At 41.1% G+C, this 26,154-nt stretch overlaps 1 protein-coding gene across 1 annotated transcript in view; it reads left to right on the forward strand.

The window, feature by feature from the left end:
- Nucleotides 1-26,154, forward strand: part of PLB1 (phospholipase B1) — an 89,629-nt gene that overhangs the window by 35,615 nt on the left and 27,860 nt on the right. Inside the window, exons 20-40 of the mRNA XM_027788630.2 lie at nucleotides 725-768; nucleotides 1,603-1,711; nucleotides 2,612-2,663; nucleotides 4,599-4,679; nucleotides 6,405-6,470; nucleotides 7,168-7,268; nucleotides 9,757-9,838; nucleotides 10,503-10,607; nucleotides 11,267-11,362; nucleotides 11,844-11,915; nucleotides 12,542-12,601; nucleotides 13,000-13,060; nucleotides 13,779-13,837; nucleotides 15,329-15,396; nucleotides 16,412-16,455; nucleotides 17,694-17,802; nucleotides 22,968-23,019; nucleotides 23,164-23,244; nucleotides 24,366-24,431; nucleotides 24,831-24,931; nucleotides 25,827-25,908. Coding sequence (XP_027644431.2) covers nucleotides 725-768; nucleotides 1,603-1,711; nucleotides 2,612-2,663; nucleotides 4,599-4,679; nucleotides 6,405-6,470; nucleotides 7,168-7,268; nucleotides 9,757-9,838; nucleotides 10,503-10,607; nucleotides 11,267-11,362; nucleotides 11,844-11,915; nucleotides 12,542-12,601; nucleotides 13,000-13,060; nucleotides 13,779-13,837; nucleotides 15,329-15,396; nucleotides 16,412-16,455; nucleotides 17,694-17,802; nucleotides 22,968-23,019; nucleotides 23,164-23,244; nucleotides 24,366-24,431; nucleotides 24,831-24,931; nucleotides 25,827-25,908 — 1,591 coding nt within the window. The remainder of the gene's footprint in view (nucleotides 1-724; nucleotides 769-1,602; nucleotides 1,712-2,611; nucleotides 2,664-4,598; nucleotides 4,680-6,404; nucleotides 6,471-7,167; nucleotides 7,269-9,756; nucleotides 9,839-10,502; nucleotides 10,608-11,266; nucleotides 11,363-11,843; nucleotides 11,916-12,541; nucleotides 12,602-12,999; nucleotides 13,061-13,778; nucleotides 13,838-15,328; nucleotides 15,397-16,411; nucleotides 16,456-17,693; nucleotides 17,803-22,967; nucleotides 23,020-23,163; nucleotides 23,245-24,365; nucleotides 24,432-24,830; nucleotides 24,932-25,826; nucleotides 25,909-26,154) is intronic.

Here is a 26,154-nt window from a genome sequence, read left to right on the forward strand (position 1 = left end):
TTCTGTTCATGATTTCTTACCCATCTGAGCCACTGCAGCTCTGTAAATTTAAATAGGTACTAGAGTACTTCAGAATATTCTATTCCAAATTAAAGGAATACTACAGAGATGTTCAAGTCCAACTTTTTATATTTTGATCCTTAATAATAATCTGCTGACATTTTGAGGGGAAAAGTATACTAGCATTTTCTACAGCGTGAAGGAGAGAGAGTAAAGAGCACACACAGATACGGTGAATTTTACTGGTCTAGTAGTATTCTTCCAGTTGACTGAAATGGGGGTTGAAAGGCATTGAGTATACTTATCACTCTGAAATATATGCCTTTAGAACTTGTTGTTATGGATACAAAGTATTTGTTAACTAAAACTGGAAGTAATAAATATTTTAAGAGGGACAACAATAGCAAAGAAGGCGGCTTTTAAAAATTATCATCTTTCAACTAGGTTTGAACATATGCCAAAACACGTGAGAGAATTGAAAGGGCAGATGGTATACAGGGCTTTTAGTATGATTATTATGATTACGACCGAGTCTCTGATTTCGTGACCTCACTGGTGTACGCACACACAGAGCTTGCTCTGACTCAGTACAACCACGGGGCGCTGTGCTGTGTGCGCGTGTCGGAGCTCCGTACGGGGGAGCTCTCTTACTTAGTCCACTGCCTTACAAAGTCCATCGTCTCTTGGGAGTTACTTATTTTTCCTTGTTCTTTCTTTTTAACAGTGTTGGGGGAAATGAAAACATAAGCACAGTCACGACACTTGCAAGTAAGTGCCTTTTCCCGTAAACTTGAGAAATAACTGGAGCTATTAAACCATCTGTTGTTACAAAAGAAGACGTGAAGAAAGAGTTACAATTTGCAGTGTGACAGAGCCAATGCTTTTGTATTCAACGCCCAGTGCTGAGTAAAAGTTGCATAACAACCAGGCTGTAATTTGCTGTGCATGACTTAACTATTTATTTTGTAATTCCGAGGGGATTGGTTGTTTCAGTATTCTTCTGTTGGTTATAGCTCTGTCCAAAATGCATTGGGAATAGATGAATCAAAGTTCTTAGATCATAGCCTAAAGAAACTATTTTGACTGTATGGGAAAGTTGTTTTAGGCAGGACCAGAATCACGTTACGAGGCCAGATTTTACATGTCTTTTAGAGGTCAGGGCATTTTAGATCTGGGTGTTTGTAAGGCTGGTTTGTAACCTGAGATCTAGAAAGGAATCTTGGGTCTTTGGGGTTAATACATCTGGGGAGATCAGGCTAAAGGATTTGATTCCATCTTATCTGCAGTTAGAGTATGACACCATGAGAGTCGCCTGTGTGAGCACAGCGTTACTCATTGTCGCTTGCCAGGCAAAATGGCATTGCTAGCCAAGATGATTGTGTTAGATCCTGAGATATCAGGGTTCATGAAACTCAGAAATCTTGAAGGCAAGGAAACAGTTGTATGGCAATGAATCTCCACTTTTATTATACTTAAAGGTTAATTTTTTGATAGGTATCTCTTAAAGCTTTTTAATGATCTTTTACTAAAGTCTAATCTTTATAACCTCATTTGCTACCCGCTGTAGTAAGCAACATTTCAGGGTGCTGTCTTTTTCTGCAGATATTCTTCGTGAGTTCAACCCATCCCTGATAGGGTATTCCATTGGCACTGGAAAGCAGACTACAAGTAATGCTGCACTAAACCAAGCTGTGGCAGGGGATCATGCAGAGTAAGAGGAAAAATCTTTTAATTTTAATAAAAAAGTTGATTTTTCTTTAAAACTCAGTTCTAACAAGGACTTTGGCAAGAGTGCAATAAGGTTGATAGGCAAACCCAAATATATTTTGTTAGCCCATCTCTAGCATGAAGGCCAAGAAATGTGATGGGGACTTTGCAATGTTTCTAATCTAAGTCAAATAAATTAGCAGCAAAAGCAATGCTTTCTCTAGTATTTTTAACCAAGAAGCCCAAAGAACTTTACAAACACTACTCAGAAATCTTCACATCCCTATTATGAGGCAGAGAAAAAACATCCCTGTTTTATAGGAGGTGTATTCAAACCCTCTTGTCAGTAGGACCAAGAGTTCATGCAGAGACAGTAAAAGAAAAATATGGAATGCTTATGGTCAGTCTGTGACAGATTTAGGAATTAACTAGAGAAATTCATATCATATCTTCTTCTCATTGGAACACTTCTTCTAAGACATGCCTCAGTGGTTCGAGGTGGTGTAATAATATTGATACATGCACGGGTGCTTCAGTGATATGTGTATCAATAGCATTTGTCTGATGTTGGGTAGGAGCAAAGTGCACTTATTTTGTAATAGCACAGTATTTTCTGTATAGCTTGTAAAACTGTAACTATGTAGCATTTGCGAAGTGGTCAAATACCTGTCAGATGCTATTTTTTTTCTCGTTTTTTCTCATTGCTGTCTCAAAATATAGCCTTTTTGGGGTATCATACCTTTAATTCAATGAAAATTAGACTTTCCAAGGTATTTTTAGCCATTATGTGAGGGACATCAATTCAAGAGCTTTCTTCTTTGCGTTGCTGTCTATGCAGGATTCCTTTTTTATTTTTTTTTTTTAATATTTTATTTTCCTTATTTTATTTTTCTTTTATTTTTAGGGATGTTCCTACACAGGTTAGAAGACTGGTGGACCGCATGAAGAATAATACTGTGAGTTTGAACGCATCATTAATATCTTTAGAATGAAGTTAGTTATATGGCATCATTTAGGTTCTAACAGACCAACAGCAGATGCCAACAGTGGGAGCCCAACATTAAAACTATGGGTACAGCAGTGTACAGTGTAATATTCCCTAGTGCAGGGTGAGTCAGTAAAAAATAAACTATAGTTTTGTCTTAAATGGATTTGTACCAGCACGCGATAGGTACTATCAATCCCAGATAATTGTTATCTTCTTATCATTTTTACCACAAGTGGCTGGTATATTCAGTGTTGTTACTTCCCCTCCCAACCTACTTCACCCTGTAAGATGACAGAACTTTTTCTCTGCTAGGATTTTGCTGTGATACGATTATCTTGTAAGCACGTGTTTTTTCCAGCAATAATGATATGTGCTAGGATGTTGAATGCAAGATTTTCAAGTGGCAAATTATGTGGAGTGAACATGTGCATTGAGGAATGGACTTGTTTTCTTTAAAAAACATTTGGTCCCTTCTTTCCCTTAGTCATCATTTGATTTTTGACTTACACATTTGTTGTTAGGAATTATTTGATTAATGGTCTATAAAACACACATTAGTCTGAGGATTGCTTGCATATTTTGCACCTCAGCTGGTACTTTGAATGTTTGCTGTTTGTAATTTGACAAATGTGCTATGCAATCAGTGACCTAAGTTACACGATATTATTTTGGCTTTCCAATTGTGCATTTGGAAAGCAGCCAAAAAGACTTCAAGATAACTGTGTGTGCATGTCTAGTATAAATACTCTGGTGAGTACATATTGACAAAAATATTTGCAGTACCTTCTTTTTTGGTTCCTTTCTCGTAAACAAGATTTCACTCTGATGTCTGTATCTGAGATGAGATTAAAAGGGATAGCAACTGACAATGAAGTGGTTGGATGGTTTTCGTTGAAACTATTCAAGTGCTAGTCTGTTGTATTTATCGGCTTGGAAACATCACACAACAGAAATGAATACAAATACCTTTTATTTAACTAATAAACTTTTTTACCTAATAAACTTCTTTCTGACTAGAAAGTATGTTCATATTAGAAGTCATACATCTTTGATTTGAGAGTGCCTTTTTTTTTTTATTTTTAAACATTTTTTTAGTGCAGGAGGAAAATTTTCCCCTCCTTTAATTTGGATAAGTATGTTTTGAGGCCAAATTATTGAATAGCATGTTTACAAGCTGGGATATGTTGCCTTCTGCCTTTGAAGATAGATATTTTTAAACCACTTGAGGGTGATGTGCTATTGCTGCTTTTCTTAGTGGTGTTTTGCACCAAAATTGAAGAGTTAAGATATTGAGTACAACATCCACTACGTGGTACTAAGTGTATCTGAATCTTTTCCTCATAACTAAGGAGGTGTGTGTTTACTGTAGCACAATCACCTTGCATTAGCTGTGCCTTTGCAAAATCTTTCCAGAAGAAAGGTACCATGATTTTTACCAGTACTGTTAGATAGAGTTAATATTGCCCCTCTATTCTTTGCCATTTGTCTCACAACAAGACTGAAGTATGTTGCTCTCCAGGGTTTTCCAGCAGGATATCTGCATTATTTATGACACAGTAAAACATCGACCATCATTTTTGCAATGAAGATACATTCCTAGAGCTGCAGGAGTCTTCACTCAGTGTATACACAAGATATTACTAAGAAAACCATACAAATGGATTTTGAGCAATAGTTTTCTGAAGCAAGTAATTTTGCACAGTGCTACTGATATTGTAAACCTTATTTAGATCATAGTACTTTCTACATCTTCATTCATGATTACAAATTCATTTTTGTTGTGGATGCTTAGAGAATTATAGCCTGGTACCCTGAGAAATTTGTGTTATGTTGCCTGCCCCTCTCCCTTTTTTTTTTTTTTTTTTTTTAAAATAAGTTTCATTCTATCTCCTTCTGTGTGCAGAGAATAAATTTGCAGACTGACTGGAAGCTCATAACACTCTTCATAGGTGGAAATGACCTATGCAAATTCTGCAATGATCCAGTAAGTCCCCTGCTGCCTGCAGCATGAACTGGGCCAGCCTGGGCTTAGAGTCTCTAAGCACTGCAGTGGGTGAGAGGGAAGAACTCGGTGGGTGAGACCAAAATAATGTAGGTCTTATTTGTGCAGTTCTGGAATGTAACCACTGAGACCTTCAGGTTGTTCAACCCGATGTTATGATAAATGAAGTGATATCTTTAGAACACCTGTAAATTAGATAGTTGTGGCTATGTTGATACGCTGTTAACTAAGATAACTTTCCATTATCTAGCCAGTTTACCACCTGTAGATAAAAGGTCAAGGGTTTTTGCTCCTCTTTGCCTTGTGCACAATCTCACTCCTAAGTCTAATTTGGTGCTCTCTTACTAGTTTCAGTGCTATGGGAATGATTCTACCCACAGCTCATACTGATGCAATCATATGTAATATAGCATATATTGTATATGCATATAATATACATATGCATACTGTATGTAGCCTTTGGAATGTGCAAGTATACAGGAGGTGAAAGGCTGTGGCGACTCCTCAGTTAGTGATGAGTCTTACCTACTTATAAGCAGCACAGCACATACTTTTCATTCTGTGCAATCAATTTCAGATCAGGAAAAACAGTAAAGCAGAACAGTAAGATGGTTATAAAACAAGGAAGGAGTAAATTAACCATCCTTACCTTCTGCGCCAGACCTAGTCACAAAACGGCACTCACACATGAGTGTGGGTGGCAAAGAGATAGCATGTCTGCATCCAAAGATCACAATGATACTTCCTTTACATTGCACAGCTACAAATAGTGCCCACCATTTTGCTTTTCATGAGCTGTGATTTAGGAAATGAATAAGCGAAATGAGCTGTCTAGTTTTGTAGAGTAGGCCAGTGGGGTTCTCAATGAACTTCTGCTTGAAATTAAATCAAAGAAAATTAAGGCTGAAAATAAGACAGGCATTTCTCATAGGAAAGTCTGTTTGACTGTTGAATAGTTCCACAAGTGAAGAAATAAAAGTTGGATACTTGAGACAATTAAATTAGAGGATTTAAACTGCTCAAATGGAACAGGGAAATTTCACCACTGAGAGGCAAGTATATAAAGTGATTTCATTCCCAGATAAACGCCTCAGCTTTGCCAGTTATTATTTGTGGCAGCTAAGGAGCATGTGGGAGGCATGTTGCTAATATTTGATACAGCAGAAACAAACTTACTTTTACAAAAACTGATCTCTCACAAAGATGGTCCCTGTTGGTAAGTTGTTAGCCATGCTTTTAAGACCAGCCAAGCAAGCGTGGCGATGGAGGGTGTTGTGATGTCTGATAATGCATTGGAACAGGCTGCCCGGGGAGGTGGAGCAATCACCATCCCTGGAGGTGTTTAAAAACCACATAGATGCGGTGCTCAGGGACATGGTTTAGTGATGAACTTTGGTTAATGGTTGGACTTGGTGATCTAAAAGCTTTTTTCTAACCTATGGTTCTACAATTTTATTCTATAATGTCCTCTGAATTTTGTTCCCTCACTGGTATCCAGTGTCTGCTAATTTATTTTTTTTTTTTTTGCAAGTGAGACAGCTGTGATGGGAAACAAGAAAAGCAGAGACAGGACAGTTTTGCCTAAGACTCTGTCACTCTTGACCCAAGAGTTAGAAACATAAATGCTGATGTGGAACACTCTCACTAGTCACTGTTGTGCCTGCTTGAGTAAACTGATAATAAAATTCAACCCTCTTGCTTCGACAGATACGCTATTCTCCTGAAAACTACACCTACCATCTACAAATAGCTTTGGACATGCTTCACAGAGAGGTAAAACAAACTTTTCTAGTATGTGGGAGTGGGGATCATGTTCTGTTTGTAAAGCAGTCACTGATCATTGATTGAGAATTTACTTTCTTGCTTTTATCTGCGGAGCACTGCTGTATGCAAAGATGCTTGCTTGCAGGAAAATCTTTGTGAAAGACAGAAAGGTCTGGAGAAGTATTTTACCAAAGGAAAAATGATGTGCTCTGTTTTAACTGATGTGCTGTGGACAAATGTGTAAAGTATCACAACAAATTTGAACAAACGTGGTATTCAATGGCTAGAAAATGCTTTGCTCATTCATTATACTGCAAGCAAGTATATTTCTTTGTGGTCATTAAGAGAGAGATTCTGATATTCCAGATGAAGATGAGGATTGTAAAAGTACTCAAAGAGCTATCAGGTGTCTAAGCCATGCTGAGACCTGTAACAACTTGTTTGGACCTTTTTGAAGTCATCATTTTCAAGTGACCAGCCATCAGCATTTAAAATAGAACTAGGCAGTGCAGGCAGGAGCTGTAATCTAGTATTGTATGTGGGGGGGATTAATTATTGAGAAAGTACTTTGAACACCTCTATTATGAATAATGCAAGCTACCTGAATCAGCAGGCTGCTGCCTGAGGTCTGCTGTGGCTGTGTAGGGGCAAAGATAGCACTCTGTGCTCTGGGCATTGGCTATGGGTTTGCTTATTCTCTTGGCAGGTTCCACGAGCATTTGTGAATCTGGTGACAGTGCTTCCCATAGCAAGCCTCCGGGAGCTGCATGCATCAGAAAACAATACCTGCCCAAAGTTTCTTATGAGGTTTGAAGATGATTTATGTTACAGCTCTCACTGTTGCTCACAGAAGGCTGCAAGGTCTTCTTGGGAAGCTCATTTTTCTCAAAGGGAAATTTTCTAGTATTTCAGACCAACAAACACCTTCCTTTGTGTATGCACATGTACCTACATGTTGATTTCAACACAGCATTTAGAAATACTTGTCTGTCTGTCACTCTCCCTATCTCAGCCTTGCTGTTACCCCTTTTTGTGGAGTTGCCATTTTAATGACTCATCACTTATGCTGCAAGAGAGTTCAAGCCAGAGCAGAAAGAGCTCAGCTGTGCACTCTGGACAAAGACAGAGAAAATACTAAGTCACAGAGTGTTTTAATTGATCACTTAAAACAAGTTTTATTTACAGATTTACCTTTCTGCAGTCTTAAAACTCTCCCTCTTGCTTCTGTAGTTTTTGATGTCTGTAATCTCGTTGCTGATTACTAGTTTTGTTATTAATTAGTATCTCAAGTAGATGTCTGGGATGATTAATTGCACTACCTGTTGCCTCATGGCTCAACAGTCCTCCCAGGTCAGCATGAGTCTGCCACTGCGGTGGCAGGTCTGTGCCTCAGTGAGCTTCTGGTGACTCAAGTAGGGTCCAGCATATCCCCCTAGACTTGCTTCTGACGGGACTTGCTTAGTTTCAGAAAAGCAAATCTCTGCTTTCCTGGACAGGCCTGCAGAATAACCTTGTCCTGTGAATGCAGGCACCCCTGAAGGTGGTTTTTACAGGAGGAACATAGACATGACCCTCTTGGTCTGAATTAAAGGGTCTCTGGTAACTGTCAGTGGACAATTAGTGTTTAAATTCAAATGTTCATTTTTAAATTCATGCTTATGATAACCAGTTGTAGTTTTTCTCTTTAACAAAGGTTACTAGCTAGAGCACACATGTATCCCCAAGACTTTAATCGTCAGACAAGAATAGTTAGTGAAGCCTTTAAGATTAGCTTATATCAAGGTACCTTGTAACCTTTCCCATCATTTCAGGTGCCATGCTGAATTTAAAATTTGCCTGTCTGGCAGCAAGCCAAGTTACCAAGCAGACCCTGTGGGGGGTATTAAATGCCATGCTACTGAACTGAAGAAAGACCTGAAGGAGGCTTTTAATCGTAAAAGCTTGTCTTTTTTTTTTTTTTTTTTTTTTTTTTTTCTCCAAGAGTAGTAAATAACCTAAAAGAGTTTGTCTCCTGCCTCCACTAATTTTGCCTTGTTTATGTTACTGAAACACTTCTGAAAACACAGTCTAGGTTTGTATTGCTTTTCATATAGATGTACTGTAGAAATAAGATACCGGTTTGTTAGTTGCGCTCCATTAAGCCAAGTGTGGAGGTAGTAGGGATCTTTGTATACTCTGAACCTATCAGCTACAACTCTATAGGAGGTATTTCTCTAAGAGCTCTCTCAGGGATACTTTACTGTCATCATATGACAGCATTTTTTAAAAGCCTTTTTTTTCATTTGGAACTGTCAAGTAATAATGAGGCATGCCCGGGAAGATGGAGCATCAGAAGGAAAAAAACACATGCTAGAAGGATCAAAATGTCAGGAAGGGATAAAGGTGACCAACATGACCAACAGGAGTTCACAGAAACTCAAAATGCCTCAGGTTGGAAAAGCTCTCTAAGGATGGAGATTCTAACATCATTTGGGAAACTTAACTGAATTTATTGCCCACTAGCATAAATATTTAATTACCGATTCAAGTATTGGGCAAAACCCAAGAAAGCTAAACAGTTAAAGCACCTGTCCTCGCTCATGCCCAGGCTCAGCTTCGCTCCAGACACCTCTCCCTGCCCCCTTGTACGGCTGCAGGGTACCCTCAGTCCCTCCAGTGAGGCACGGCTGAGCAGGGGGTGGGGGGCTGGACGTCACCATGTCTCTCTGCCGCTCCTTCCTTCTCACTCCTGCCCCATGCTCCTGCTGGGGTGTGCCTGCTCTGGGGTGGGCTCACCCCTGGGCTGCAGTCTCTTCAGGGGAGCGCCTGCTCTGCCGCGGAGCACAGCCTCCTCATTCCTGCTGCTGTTCTCTCCTCCTCTCCCTCTCTGGTGTTTTCTGTCCTTTCTTACACGGGTTTTGACAGGGGCACCGCCGCCTTGGCCGACAGGCTCAGCCTGCTGGGTGGCTGGGTTGTTGAAGCTGGCTGGAACTGGCTGTGTCCAGCACAGGCAGGCCTGACTCCTCACAGAGGTCACTCCTGCTGCCCAAACCTTGCCATGGGCACCCAGTCAGCTCTTGCCTGCACGGAACCTTTTCCTCACATTATGTTCATTAATTTATCCCTAATAAATGGGTTTCTGCTCAAGAATCAGGGATTCTTTCTGTGTAGAAACTCAGAGGTGAGAGCTAACACTCCCATCAAGTTGCCTTTCGGAGAAATCCCTCTCAGAGGAGCTTTTAACCCTGTAGTTTGTCAGCTCAGGAATGGGGGACAAAACAGGAGCAGATTTCAGCACCATGCTCTTGTCCCACAGGTTCCTGTGCCCTTGTGTTGTAAACCCCAAGGACAATTCTAATGAGCTCAAGAAGTTGGTCTACTTTAACAGAAGGTACCAGGTAAGACACGTGGCGTTTGTTACAGGTTTAATGTCATCCTCCTGTTGATCAAGGGACCACAGAGGGGCTAATATTTTGAGGGGAGGAAGGACAGTTTCCACTTGTTTTAATGACATATTTGTAGTTGTGATTTTTAAAAAAAATACAAAAACATGAGGGGGAGATGGGAGTACACTCAAGATCTTTACAACTCTCACTAAACAGCAAAACAGATGAGAAGAAAAATTGTTAAAGAGCCATAGAAAGTAGAATGTCAGAAAGCCAGCAGTTTGGGATTTTTTTTTTAACCACTTATCTCATTAGACATCAGATTAAGTCGAAGAATGTGATAACTCAGGAACAAACTTTCGACATGGGATGCCAGCCAAACCAAAAATGCTTCAGTGGTTCTGGAAGATCATCTTGACAGAAGATCTAATTACTGAGCAGGTTGCCTGTCTGTGTCAGTCAGGCAGCCATCCCCAGGCTGCCCCTCTGCAAAGAAGCCTGCGATGCCTGTCTCAGAGATGGCTACATAGGTTGCCCAGCACAAACTGGAAACCACAGCCACATCTGGGTTTCTGCACTAAGGAGGGGGAACCCTTGGGAGAGATGTAAATGGATGGAGGGACTCGATGAGCTGAGTGTAAAAGAAGGAATGGTGGCAACTTTTCTTTGACTCTAGGAGAGAACCCGCCAGTTAGTGGAGAGCGGAAGGTATGACACTAAAGATGATTTCACAGTGGTTTTGCAGCCGTTTCTGATGAATGTGAAGATGCCAAAAACACAGGTAAAAACAACCAAAAACCTGACCCCTACATTAAATCCTGGTGCAATTCCACTGACTTCTCAAAATTTTCTTGGCTGCAAATGTGATCAGCAGTTTTCTGCCCTAATAATTGTTATATTTAGTTGAGTTTACATCCGAAATTGCAGACAATGTTTATGGAATAACTTGGGGGTAATGGGCAACAGGAACACAGACTTTGAAGACATGATTTCAGGCACTGAGTCCACTCCACTGTAATCAGACAACCATGTGCTAAATATTTAGTTCAAAGTCTTTACCAGGGAGCACTTGCCCTTCATTCCCCATATATCTCAAAGTTCCTTCCAGTACTTTGGCAAATGACTTTTAGTATGAAGGCCCATGTGCTTCAAAAGACTATAATGTGTGAATCTCAGGGGAAATAAAGAATGCAATCCATACCTGTGCCCAGGTATTCTGCACCCAGAGTCATAGTGGTCTGTATTCCTTATTACTTGGAAATCCTATATTAAAAAGCTTTAAAAGACTTCTTAGTTCTAAGTTACTAGTGTTCTCTGGCTCAGTTTAATTCTATTGGCATCAGTGGCCTTTGCAGCTACTTTGGTTTGAAGTCAGTTGGGGTAACACACAGCCTGTTGTGTATGTACTGCCTCTTTGACAGCACCCATCTTGTTCTTTAGGAGGGTTGGCCGGACAGTTCATATTTTGCCCCAGACTGTTTCCATTTCAGCCAGAAGTCTCATTCGCAGGCTGCACGTGCTTTGTGGAACAACATGGTAAGATTTTTAAAGGTTGTGTTACTCACTCCTTGTCCACTCCGTCCTGCTCTTGGCAGCAAAAAAACCCCCAAAACAAACCCAAGGAGCTACTAGGTAGCTAGTCCTATCTTTCTGAACCCTTAATTGTGCTTACAAAGGAGAGGAGTGATCATGTGAAGAAAGGTCACCCGAACTGTTAAACCAGTCACATCAAACAAGTAAATTTCAGGGTATGTTAAGGATAGGGGTGTTGACACTTCTCCCAGGGAGATGATGTCCACCTGACATGTTGATCATCAGGCCACATTCATGGTGTATAGGAATTAGTTTCTTCAGCACACAAAGAAGCAGTGCACGGAGGCAGCCACCTGCACAGGTGCAGTGCACTGCAGTTGTCTTGCTGTGCTGCAAAGGTGGTTGCAAAGGTTGCAGAGGTATTACCCGTTGCCCTCTGATACTCATTCACTTTTCTTCTGTGCACCCCCCTTTTTTCCCACAGCTGGAACCCTTAGGGAAGAAGACGGATAGTCAGCAAATAGAAGATGAGATTGTTCTCAAATGTCCAAGTGAGGTAAGTTACAAGGGTGTCTGTGTTTATGTGGAGGTGCTAGGGGTTGGCTGGGAGTCTGTGTGAGCCTTTACCAGCTGCCTGGAGTGCTGTATCTGTGAGGGAGGTCTGACTCTTCCCTGCATGGTTTGTGTCACTGCCACTGGTAGGACTATGAGATGGAGGGCAAGCTTATCCTAGGAGTAAGCTTCCTCACAGTCATGTGTCTCAGTTGGCTGAAACACAAGGGAAGGGTGTTTGGCCTACCTAGTCAAGGTCATCAAGTATCCATACTGAATGACAGAGCTTCAGTGGGGAAACAAGGCAACGATGGCACCAGTCACACAGCTCTGCAGAGGTCAATGGGACTACCTTGCAGTGGGACCACTGTTAATCACACACAGCAGGGTTCTGAGCATATTATGTAAGTTCTGGCTGCATAAAAATATTGCCCCAGGCTTATACTGTTGTTGTATGGATTTTTAAAATGCCATTTCTTCTTTTTTTTTTTTTTTTTTTTTAATCCCTGGGATTCATTTGCATCAGGCTGCTAATCATCTACAGACATCTCAGAACTGAAGGCTGGGGAATGGAAATCTCCATGTATCTTTCTAATGCTTTGCATTGACTCAGACTGCCTTGTTTTGTAGGCTGAGCCATTCCTGAGGACATACAAGAACAGCAATTACACATACCCTAACCAAACTCCAGTAAGTGTCAACCTCACCATTCCACGGTTACTCTGCTGCATCTGTTCCTGTATGGTAACCAGATGAGTCATGCCCTCCACCACAGGTGAAATCAGTCTTTGGACAAAGGGGTTTGGGAGGCTAAGTGCATGGCATGGACCAGGAAAGCACTTCCTGAGTTAGGCAAAATGCTTCCCGAAACACCTGTAAGAACACATGCTCAGATAGCACAGTTATCAGTACAAAATGCTACTCTAATCTGAGTAATACTGAATATGATTATTAAATTGAGCAGCCAAGACGTGTCTGGTTGACTACATGCTAAACAGTCTATGGTTAACCCACCTGGTCTCTGCTAGGAAAATCCTAGTTACTGTATTTGCTATACAAATGCTGTTCAGCTTTCTTCTTTTCTTTAGAATTATGGAAGCCAGCTGCTATGCGAGGACAGGTCTCCATCCTCTCCTCCTGCAACTTCAGGTAGTCTTGCCTGTTTTATGTTAAAAGGCTGAATTACCTTCAGCTGTCCTTCAAGATTAGTTTTTATTTTTGCTGAAACGATTGCTGGACTGTGAAAAATACTGCTCAGAAAACATGTCATACTTTTCAGCAGCTGCTTAATAGATACAATGCCATACTGTCACACAAGGTAACATTCTGACCGAGTAGCTCTGCTTCATTCACTGCCAGTGGAGAACTTCAAAATATCTCATTATAAAATCCAAATTTGTGTGCTGGCATAGTCTATAAGTGATAGTACCTAAATCTTGGGGAAGGAAACTGGAAATACAGCTTCATGCATGTTAGCCTAGGACATAGCAGTATTCAATTTTTCCAAAAACTTTATATTGCCTTCTTAGTCCTCTCTGCCTTACAGCTATAACATGCTGTTCCTGCCTTGTCTAATACTGCATTGGTTTACCTTCATCTTGGTGCTGGATATTGTTTACAGCTTATTGTTATTTGCTCCTTGCTCTTCTGCCTTTTCAGTAGCAATGTTACCCAATGCTGAACAATATGCATATGCTGCTGCTTACAACCACATGAGATGGGCTGGAGAGAGCTCCTGTTTTATTACCTGGGTATTGCAAAAACATGTCTGAGCATCAGAATGCGCAATGGCATGTTTCACATATACAGTGGTGAAAAAGAATAGCTATTTCCTGTCCAGGTTCAGCTGCATCCCTTTCTTTTGCAGTGCATTTCCTAAAGCCAGCTGATGTGAAAATTATTGCGGCCCTTGGGGATTCTTTGACGGTAAGAAGATAGTGGTTTTACTGTTCTCTTGGTAAAACTACAAACATATGCCTTCTCCAGTGGATGGGAAATAGCTGTTGTACCTAGAAGCAAAGATCCATTCATTCATGGATGATAATAGATCTGGCAGCTAGAACAAGAAAAAAGGTGTCTGTTCCCCAGTATTCTGTTTCCCCCACACACATATTCACATATTTCTGAACTTGGGCAGGCAAATCCTTTAAGAGGTGCTTAAATAGTTTGCCAAATTTGAGACAGAAGAGATCAGATGCTGTTGAAACTAATGGGACATAGCACAACCCTTAGGTTACTGTGTTTTTTCAGAGTTTTTCTGAATAGGAATGGACTAGTGAACCTGCTCTTTTGCCTCAGTTCTTTCAGGAAGGAGTGTGACTAAAGGATGTTGGATAATAGCATTTTATTCATTTTAGCAGTAATGAGATACGGATGTATGGGGCTGAGTGCCCTCTGACTTTATCCATTTCAGAATGTCTTTTTATTGTGCCTGTTTTAACTCATAGCTAATTTCTTTATCAAGATGTCATTCTTGCTGATGATTATCATCTTTGGTAGCCTAGAAGGAATATGTCTCAAGATCCAGACATCCTATATTCCAGTTATGTCTTTCTGCCTAATTTTTTCATACTGGTCAAAGACTGAAACTCTGCAGCCATCTCAAAGGGAACTCTGGGCAGAAAGATGTAATTGGGACCTAGGCTTCTCTGAATCTGAGCCTTAACAACAAAGACATTGTGTGTACAAACCATAAAGCCTTTACAACTCTCTGGCAGGCACATTGCATAAACTCCTACACACAGGAGGCTACTGAAATAAATAGAAGCATTTGAATGCAAACCTGCAATAATGACAAATGAAAGACATTCCGTATATAGCTGTGGTTGCCATATGAAACACCCGTGAAACTATAGTATCACAGCTGGCAGGCACTCTGCTTCTGAGTTCTGGTGATGTTTTAGGAGGGATGTAGTTGCTAGCTTGCTACTTCAGTGTAAGTGTAGAAAGTGCTTTCCTCCTTGCTGTAGTACTACTGTAAGTCTCCATTTAGCACAGTACTTTTCAAATCAGTGTAAAGTTATTATGGTGCTTCTTTCTGAGATATGTTTGTTTTCCCTGTTGAGTTCATATAGTGTTTCTTATCATTAGCCCGTAAGTTTATTGTGTTTGAGACGTTTTCATCATCCTTGAGTAATGCAATGAAAAATGAATCATTCAGCTTATCTAGGCCCATGAGAATAAAGCCGTTGTTCCACAGCTGCATCATATATTTTGTGCGTCATGTACAATATGACACTTGTAAATAATTATGAAAGGTATTGATAAATTCTTCAGAAGGAAGGTTGGGGGAAGGCCAGATGCCTTCTAAAGCTTTTGAAGAGATGCATTCAAAAGTAAATAAAATGACTATATAAATGACTATTGCGGTATTAATTGTGCTTTAATTTCATTTCATTAACAAAAATTAATGTTCAGGCTGGTACAGGAATTGCCTCAGATAATCTCCTGGATATGCACACTGAATACCGGGGACTGTCTTGGAGGTAAGTCTTCATCCAAGATGATGAGGAGATTTGTATTCTCTCCTGTAAAGAATATTATTCTCTTTCACATGTTTTGAGTCTTTCAGCTGTCAGGCAGTTGAAAAAAAAGTTTCTTCTCAGGCTAGCATCTAGTGAAGATGTATCAAGATCCAGGATTTGTTGTATGGGAGTCTGCACAGAACATGTTTTCAGCAATGGGTTTTAAGTTAGCCTTTTGACTTCTCTCATGCTATCATCTTTAGCTGCTTGTGGCAGTCTGTATTTGTATGGTGGGATGGCAAGTTGGAAATTTACAAAACTGGAGAAAAATCACTGGAACAAACAAGTCAGAACTGGTTGCTTTTGGGGTTTCTTCTCAAAGTTTGCTATTTCTGAACTTTTTGTGGCACCATGGAAAAGAGTTTGTTTAACTGAAGAACTTTTACCAGATGCAGCAGCACACAGTTGTAAAAGACTAGATTTTTTTAGTGTGACGATGTAGCTCAGTTGACATTGACTGAAGCAAGTCTGTGCTCTTCTAACACCTCTCCATAAGCTGGAGTTTGTCCCACCGATTGAAAAGCTGGAGAGAACACACCCCTGTGCAGGAAGCAGGAGAAGCAAATGGAGAGCTGCTACTGCAGCTCTCATCACCCAGGGGCTGGCTGTTTGGTGCTGCCTTAGAGTGGCTTCATGGGGCTGGAACTGGCCTCAAAGCTGACCTTCTAGTCTGCAGTACCGTAGGGCTCAATCATTTCTGTATGTAGCTGTCTCGGACATTTTTCTGCTATTTCATAGTGATTGATTATACCTCTGTACAGCTTCAAGATCATTAAATCCTTCTGACAAGCATCTTTACCACTGAAACCTCATCCATTCTCCCCAACAGCACTTCCACTGCTGTCCTTTCCACATAGGTGATAGTTACCAAATTAATCACCCTTTGCATTTTTTCATGTGTGGTAGGTTTTCATTTCACTTATTGTCTGTGTCCAGTTAAGAGATGAATGACTGGGATTTCTCTTTCTCATTTTAGTATTGGAGGAGATGAGTCATTAGAGAACAGGACAACTCTACCTAGTAAGTAAATGCTTTGTTAGACCTAATTGACAAGATCAAAAAGAGGAAATGGGCTGATTTCTGATATGTTTACAGAGAGCTCTGAAGTATCTCAAAGCTGTTTTAGAGTAATTAACAAGAACTATCTTTCAAAGAAACAATACCCTAGGACTAATGAATAAAAAGTTGGTTTTATCAGTGAAGCTGTGAAGCAGCTAGAAATTCTCTGACTTTCTTTTTCCTCTCCCTTCTCAACTGCTTGGTGAGTGTTACTTGATTTTCTAAATAAGCTTGCTATGTCCATGCTTGTGATGCAATTAATATTTGCTTTTAATGAATATTCCACCACAGCTTTTTCCAAAAACAGATGTTTGCATAGATTAGACCTCTTTGGTAAAAAAACCTGACTGTTCGTACATATAACCTGAAGGGAATAATTTTAACTTTCTTTTCACTGAAACATGCAACTTCTCGTAGTTCATTCTAATGTAAAGTTCCAGTTTGGACCAGCTGTAATAATAAGCTTCCATTTGAAAAGGGCCAGTAAACTGTCCTTCTGTGTGTTGCCCATTACTATAAGCAGAATGTAACAAGAACATAATTAGAATAAGCAATTAATTGATGCACTGGATGCTATTACATTTGACAAAGCTTTCGTTAAAATGTGGTTAAATTCAGTCTTTGAGATTAAGGTAGCTTTTATAGTTTACAATGTGACTATTTTCACTCTCAGCTACAAATTACTCTTGTCAACTTCCTTTTGGAAACTACTATGGCAGTAGTGGACAACGTGGTGGGATTTCATCAGAACCATGCATCTGAGGCTTTCTTCTTCAGATTTGTCAGTAGTATGAGCTTTTGCACAGCCATGAAGAAGACCCAGATCCTCTAGCTGAAAACAAGCTCCTGCTGGGCTGAAGCCCCCTTCAGGCTCGCTTCACAGTCACCGTCATATGGCTGAGGATTTTATTTTAGCCTTTAACCACTACAATGTGAGAGAGAACTGCACACAGTAGTCCTCAATTCTGCCCATCTTATCCACCAGTAACAGCACAGGACACAGCAAGCATGCTGCTGTCTGAGTCACTGCCAGCTGGTGATCCCTCTCGCCACTGCTTGGTGGGTGCCTCTAGTTGACTGCAGGCTGCAGCAGCTGTGCTGTCAGGGAGCAAAACTGTGGTGATGCTGGTGTGTGCTAGTGCCTGTAGGCACGGAACAGATGTAGTAATTTTCCCTTCATTGCCATTTTTCTTTTTCAGACATCTTTCGAGAGTTCAATGCTGCGATCGTTGGCTATTCAACCGGCACTGGGAGTGAGAGTGATCCAAATGCATTCCTTAACCAGGCAGTTCCAGGAGCACAGGCTGAGTATGTAGCTTTTTGTTTTACATTTGCAGGTGATGGATGCTTCATCTAATTGCCTTTCAACTGCCTCATGTGCTGTCACAACTTGCTCTGAAGAACAAGTAAAACCAGTCTAGTTAGAATTGAAATTTGGCTCAAAACCCGTTAAATGCATGGGCTTGTTTCGTAGCTGAACTTTCAAATGAAGCCAACAGTCCTGGTTATGAAATCCATACACAAGAAACCAGCAGAAACTGTTTGGTGATGGTGGTTTCTACTCTTCCTCTTCAACATCTATTCATTTATCTATTTATCTATCAATAAATCTCTGAGATCATGGATGTTTTCAGAAAACGAGCATGTAGTGAATTAGTAAAGAGATACTAGGAGAAAAACAAGATGAAATCTTCCATAATTCTGGCCTGAGGCTTCTGGATAAGCAAGCAAGAGTGGACAACAGAGAGGAAAGAAAAAACATAACAGCCACAGTCTGAAATCTGAAGAAAGGAGAATTGCCGCTGGTCATATGTGGGTTTTGGTGCATTGCAGGCCTGGTGCAGTTGTATCCAGTTCTGCCAATAGAATAGGGATTGTACTGTCTTGCAGTTATCTGAATTTGGCTCTTTGCTTTTAGTCACACCTGGTAGGCTGCATGAGTTGAGCTTTGCTATACTGCTTATTCTAGAAATCCCTGGCGGCTTACTGAAAGAGTCACTGCTGTTTAATTAACAAAACAGATGGCTGCTGGAATTTAGTCATAGTTTGGGCACAGGTTCTGGCAGACCATGCCTGGATTTGACATTGTTAGTTGATATTACCCAGACCTTTGTTTGTTTAAAGAAAAATTCCTCTTACTTCCCAAAGAGGTCTTCAAAATGAAGCTCAGAAGCCAAATGAGGTATTTGAGTTTGCTTTATCTAAGCCAAGATTGTTAGTATTTAGCAGGTATATTTATTGCTTTCCTGTAGGCCTTGAGTAACTTACTGAGATTGCTAGTATGAGTCAGAAATGCTTGGATTTCCTGACAGAAATAGTCTGCTAGGTGTCCTGATACATCCTACAGCCCCCCATACCTGACAGAAGGCATTTTGTTTCCTAGTGATGACTGAATGTATCTGTGTATGTTAATGAAACATGCAAGTATTATGGCTCTGATTCAGCCATTAACGACAATTTATTAACATATTTCTATATGTAGCATACATCCAGATTAGCTTCAGCTTTTGCTTGTTATAGGAAAAAATGAGATGGACGACTGTCTTGTATTTTGTATTAGTTAAATTCTAAGCAGGCATTTTGGAGTGGTGGAAGGACTTGAAACAGGTTACACAACCCCTTAAGTCACCAATATGACTTAAAGCAGCTTGTATCAGTAGCAACCAAGGCATTACTATTAGTTATTTGTTAGTTGTATGAAATGAGTTGGTGGATGTTGTATCTGAAACAGTATGATCAGCAGGACCAGGGCAGTGACCGTCCCCCTGTACTCGGCCCTGGTGAGGCCCCACCTCGAACCCTGGGTTCGGTTTGTGTCACTGCAAGAGGGATGTTGAGGTGCTGGAGCGTGTCCAGAGGTGGGCAGTGGGGCTGGGGAAGGGTCTAGAGAGCAAGTCTTCTGAGAGGCAGCTGAGGGAACTGGGGCTGTTTAGCCTGGAGAGGAGGACACTCAGGGGGTCCTTATTGCTCTCTACAGCTCCCTCAAAAGAGGTTGTAGGCAGGTGCAGGTTTGTCTCTTCTCCCAGATAACAAGGGACAGGACAAGAGGAAACAGCCTCAAGTTGCACCAGGGGAGGTTTAGATGGGATATTAGGAAAAATCTCTTCACTGAAAGGATGGTGAAGCATTGGAACAGGCTGTCCAGGGAGATGGTAGAATCACCATCCCTGGTAGTGTTTAGAAAAATGCCTAGATGCGGTGCTCAGTGGTGGGCTTGGCAGTGCTGCGTTAACAGTTGGACTTGATGATCTCAAAGGTCTTTTCCAACCTAAATGATTCTGTGTTAGTCTAATGAAAAATTGTCTATTTCATCTATATCAATTAGTCTTCTCTCTTCCTATGCAAGCGACTGGACTGGATAAATGTGATGAAGTGGAGCTATCGATGTTTTGCAAATATTCAGCAAGGAGATGCAGACAATAATTCTCCTAGGTAGTCTTCTGTTGTTTCTCTGTCTTGTAACTCTCTGTAGAAAGGTGTGCAAAAGCAAAGTCCTGTGAACTACTACACTAATACCCCTGAACTTTGAGGTGCTTTTTTGGGGATTCTGTTCTGTCATGTTGTGGCTCTTGATGCATCTGAGAAGATGAATGAATATTGAAATGTATTGAAAGGTAAGGAAATGTTTCTTCTGCTTTAGGTATTTTGCCCTGGGATGATGGTGCAATCCAGCATTTATTCTTCAGCAGCCAAAAATATCGATTTTCCTACAATTCAGAGGGCAAAAAGAGTCCACCAGCTAATGGTGGTATTTCAGAATTGTTACCGGTCCTGCCTCACTTTTGGGTGCTGCTCTGGAAACTCCTTTCCAGAGGTGCTGGGACCTTTCTGAAATCAAGTAGTTCTGCACCCTTACCAGCTTTTAGAAACCAGGTGTAAAGGTTTCTTAAAATGAAATCAGTGGCTGCTTTGAAAAGCTTTAGTGAACTTGATGGCAATGCAGCAAATGCAGGTCTCATTCAGCAAAAATGTTCTTAAGCCTACCTGCATTCATTGCCAAAGTGCTTACGTACATGCTGGAGTTAAGGATAAATCTGAAGCATATTGCTGAAGCAGAGCCTGGCTGAGATCTCTGATTTCCCATGAAAAAAAGAAGGCTAAGAAATTGAGACTGAGAGGAGAGAACAGGTGACAGGAACTGTGAATGTCTGTATTTCCCATTAACAAACTTTCCATTGATCAAGACATAAATTTGGTGGAAACTGCAGCTCAAGGATGGGTGATTGCTGGCACCACTTCATTCAAGATGTTAGATCTTACTGACTGTGTTGGCTCAGGATGCATCAGCACTTCAGTGACTGCATAAGAAATTGAAGATGTTGCGGACTGTGTGGTGGGTTGACCTTGGCTGTACATCAGGTGCCCACCAAGCTGCTCTATCATTCCTCTCCTCAGCAGAATGGAGGGGGAATAACATAAAAAAACCTTGTGTGTCAAGATAAAGGCAATTTAATGAAGCAAGAACAAAGGCTGCACATGCGGAAGCAAAGGAATACAAAAGATGTTATTCTTTACTTCCCATCAGCAGGTGATGTTCAGCCGCTTCCTGGGAAGCAGGGCTTCAGAACGCGTAGCAGTTGCTCTGGAAGACAAATGTCATAAATAATTAATGCTCCCCTCCCCCTCTTTTTTTCATAAATAATTAATGCTCTTCCCCCCCCCCCCCCCCCCCCCCCCCCCCGCCCCTATTCTCCTAGTTTTTATTGCTGAGCAGACATCATATGGTATGGAATACCCCTTTGGTCACTTCGGGACAGCTGCCCTGGCTGTGTCCCCTCCCAAGACCTTGCCCACCGCCAGCCCGGTGGTGCGGAAGGGAGGGTGGGAGAGGCAGCCTTGATGCTGTGCGAGCGCTGCTCTGCAGCAGCCAAACCACCGGTGGGCGATCACCACCTTTCTGCCCACCAGTACACAGCACAGCTCTGGGGGGGCTGCTGTGGGGCTCAGCCAGACCCAATACAGACTGTCAGCTCATTAAGTGGTGTTTTCCTCTGGATCAATATTGAAGTTTATATCTTAGCTTAGGGGGTTCCACAGTAAGAACAGAAGGAAATTGCGACCACTTGTGGCTTGTGATAGCTTTGGGATATAAATAAGTGATGATATTGTACAAGGGCAATGGTCAACAGAATGATTACATGCATAGAGTGTCTGTATCACAAGTAGATGTATGACAGGGCTCGTTCCCCAGTAAATACACTTATGTTAGTGTTAGATCAGTATTCAGGTGGAGGAGGGTGGTGAGAGATCTCTCTTGTTCCTACAGTAAACACAGTGTTGCAAAGGAAAGCTAAGCTCTGCTTGCCATGCAAAACAAGTGTCATGCCTATTAATGTCAGCTGATATGCTTCCAGAAATGATAGACAGTAAAGTGTTTCTAACAAGAGCCTAGAGGGAGATGAAGCTCATCCATACCACAGAGCTGCCTGGAAGGCTAAAGCTTTCCAGCCATATTCTCTTTTCTATGCATATTTGAGGACCAACGTGTCAGGGTAGTCAAATAAGGTTGAAGTGTTCAGCCTAGGTAACTCCAAAGTTATGGCAGTTTACATATACGTGTGTGTGTGTGTACACAAAACAGTGAGAGTGCTCACCTAGTGTTGTGAAACTTTGTACAGTTCGGGTCAGCTGTCTGGGCTCTGCTCCCTCCCAGCTCCTTGTGCACCTGCTCACTGGCAGAGCGTGGGAAACTGAGAAGTCTTTGATTTAGAGTAAGCATTACTTAGCAACAACTGAAACATCAGTGTGTTATCGACATTATTCTCATACAAAATCCAAAACCCAGCATGGCACCAGCTACTAAGAAGAAACTTAACTCTGTCCCAGCTGAAACCAGGACACCTAGCTATTGGAAAACAGCAAGTCTGTCATCTTAATTTGTCTGAGTAATCTTGAAAGTTTCTTGAGTTTTTAATTACCCTTGAAAGGTAGTGTGCACAGAACTGTTTCACATGGTGGAAAATTAAGTATTGACTCTGGGTGCAGGCTACAGAAATGAGGGAGGTGTGCGCAGTGAACTCTGAAATACTTCAGCTTTGCAGGGGGATGACCTGTGGTTTATGCACAAATGTTGCTCAAGAGGTCAGTTAAATGTTGGGATTTGGGATTCCCTTGTTGGTTTAGTCTACTAGGAATAGACTGATAGCCTAGTTCTAAACAGGCAATCTGCTTACAAACACGTTGCTGTGTGTGGCTTTTCAGCTGTTTTAGATGCTAAGCACTGTAAGAGAAGCTAAACTTACAGTTCCAGATTAATTACTGAACTTGAGTAAATCAGTATTCAAGTTCAATTTTATGCTGATTTTTCACAAAGATGTGATCGTGTAATTTGATTACAGCAACATGAGTGTTGTACTGTCTCCTCACTCAACCCTTCTGACATATGACAACGTGATTTAAGGTGTCTGAAGAGTGTTAGTGGTAATCTCTCCATACAGGTGTTTCTTTCACTCACTAGTTGTCCTTCTTTACAGGCACTTACCAGCCCAAGCAAGAAATCTCCTGAGACTAATGAAAACTGATCCTGTAAGTTGTCTGGGACTCTTTTAATCTTGCAGCATGAAAAGAAACAGGTTTTGCTTCACATGATAGATCCACCTGCAACCATACTATGTGCATATCACAAAGTCAAAGAAATTCAGTCTCATTATTTTCTTCTTTATTGCGCAGAGAATTGACTTCAGTGCTGACTGGAAGCTCATAACAGTGCATATTGGAGGCAACGATCTGTGCAACTATTGCAAAGACCCTGTGAGTAGTAGAACTGGTTAACTTAAAACTTTAGTGGGACTGTCACTGTAGAAATACATCAAGGGAAATCCATGGATCCTTAGAACCTTCACAGAGATAACATGAGCTATATATGTGCTGCTGTATGTTTTTATGAGGGTTGCTGCTGACAGTGCCCTGCTATAAAAACAGTTACCAACAACAGAGTAGGATGTTTTTTCCTCTGGCTTGCTCCAGGGTAAGAACCACTATTTTTGCTACTGTTTTTGACCATGAGGAAAAAAAGGAAGGGAAGAAAAACTTCACTCCTCTGATGTGGTAACTGCTCTACTAGTAGCATGGCCTCTTTAGACATCCAAGAAAGATACATACTGCTTTGAACTACCACTAGTCCAATGTTACAATTGTCATCGCCCCGTAAGTCACAGTGTAGGGAGGTGCTAGGAACAGATGAGGTATGTATTAGGGAGGTTGCTGCAGTGCTCAGTATCATTTGAATTCTATGCTTCTCTGGATTGTGGAGAAACCTTTAAGGCTGCCATAAGGAAATCATGGGAGTTGAGTGGGTAGGTGACGGGGAGAGGCCACCTTTCTTTGCCAGCTCTTAATCTGTTACCTTTAATATGCTAACTTCTTGTGAGCATTTTCAAATCTCCGGCAACCCTTTATGCTTGTGAAAGTTGCTACTTCTGCAGGAGCCTCGCTAGGCATCTTTGCTGCTGCTGCCAAGTTTTATAGCTTTATATTTATAGCTATGACCTTGACTAGCAATGATTTCACCTAATTTTATGAGACCTTTATCGGCTGGCTGTGAGCATGTCTGGGTTGCTTGGTTTATGCTGTTCAGCATGCATTTGGATTGAGTTCCTTCCTGCATCTTTACATGAAAGACCCAGTGGATTTGAGTTAAATATACTGCTTCTCAACAAGGTTTATTTTAAATCCAAAATTTCACTGAGTCTTTCTATATTTTAGATTAATTGATAAAATTAAAATCCCCGGTCTCTTGAAAGAAGCAAGAACATTCTACTGACCACAGTGTTGTATGACAGAAAAGGAAGTGAACTAATATGATTCTTCAGACTCTCAACCAAAATACCTTGTGTCTCCATTTAGCAATAATTCTCTTCTGTTTCTGTTAGGATCACTACTCAGCTGTGAATTTCACCAGAAGGATTCAAGAAACCCTTGATATTCTGCACAAGCAGGCAAGTGCTGTGAAATTGTCCTGGCATTCTAGCTTGTACTGATACTGACTGACTGGTATGAGCTCTTCTGTTTGTTTGGATTTGTTTGGGTTTTTTTCATTTTGATACTAAATATATTGCATTGACTTCTACAAAAGATTTTTCTTTTGTCTTGTCTAAGAGTAGTGAAGTGCAGGCTGAAATGACAAGACAGTTACACTGGACCATAGTGTTGGAAAAGGATCAAAAGCTGAGTTGGGGGAGTTTGGTAGCAGGGCTTGTTGCCTTTTTTTTTTCCCTTTTTTTTCCAACAATAGAGAAAGGGAAGAGGTGTTAAATGGCTGGACTTTGGGGTAAAATAGGTGCACTGTGGTCTGTGTAACCAGTTCCTTCTAAGCTAAAATCTGACTTATCTTTCAGGTTCCAAAAGCTCTAGTGAGTCTGGTTGCAGTGATTGACCTCCTTCATATGAGACAGTTGTTTGTGGATACTCAAGTTCAGTGCCCCACTTACATGGCAGAGTAAGCCTTGTTTAGCTTCCTTCCTTTTGTACCTGAGCTCACTGTCCATGATGATAAAGCATGTTCTTATTCCATGCTTCTGTCATCATTCAAACTGATGTTTGAAGGTAGCACTACAGTCCTATGGACGTCCCATCCCACGCACTGCTGACATCACCCTGCCTGATAGCGTTGCCGGCTCTTGGCTTTGACCAAGTGTTATCAGAGGACCTGTGTGTTTTGTCCATGTCTAGAACTGTAAGGTTTCCTGTGATACATAATGACACCCCACTGCGCCTGGATTAAAGTTACTGATACAGGGTTCCTCAAGATGAGATTGAATTCCATGAGCATTTGGATTTTCAGGCTTTTTGAGGGAATGTGAAGAATTTTCAGAGCAGACAGGTTTCTCCTGTTTCAGAAGCTTTACTGCAGTGGGTAATTTGCATTCTTTGCTGACCCTTCAGACAGGGACGAATTCTGTGTCTTGGGAACACAAAAGGAATTGTTGATTAGAAAGGTATCAGCTCAGAATTAATGCAGCCAGTAAATTTCAAAGATTTTTTTTCTAGTTCCAGAGGGACTGGTATGCACCTCTGTCGGGCTGCAGGGCCTTTGGATGCTGGAGTGTAATGAGTGGGACAAACTATCACAGTAGTCTATATTACTTTGATATACCTGGGGGTGAAACCAAACTGATTTAGGGTAATATCATTGAAGTAAGGCAGAAACTAATACTAAGGATTGAAATGATGAATGATATCAAGGACAATAAGACATTTTCACAGGAACGTGACTGTACAGGTTTCCTGATTAGTCCCGCGTCATAAGGGCATTGAGTGGCAAAGGGTGAATTCTGCATTCTCAGATCTCTAACTTTCTGTATTCCTGTTTTCTCCTCTGATTTCTTCCACAGTTATCTATGTAGCTGTATTTTCACAGGAGAAGAAAAATCACAAAATTTAACAATGGTGACAGAAGCCACCAGAGCTTACCAGGTATGTTTATCAAGAGGGGTGCAGTTACTTTATTTCCAGTTGAGGTGAGCTCTTGATTACCAAGCAACACATCATAGTAGTATTTTACCCAAGTGGGCTGTATGAGCTAAGCAGGAGGTAATTTGATGCTATCCAAAACACCGTATGACCAAAACCAGCAGCAAAGCTTTTCAGAAAAGTTTTGTTTGCTAGTACAGATGGATAGGTGGGAATTTAGTCACCAAAATCCTGTCCTCCACAAACAGC

Source organism: Falco peregrinus, chromosome 11, assembly GCF_023634155.1.
Source record: "Falco peregrinus isolate bFalPer1 chromosome 11, bFalPer1.pri, whole genome shotgun sequence".
Taxonomy (NCBI): Eukaryota; Metazoa; Chordata; class Aves; order Falconiformes; family Falconidae; genus Falco; species Falco peregrinus.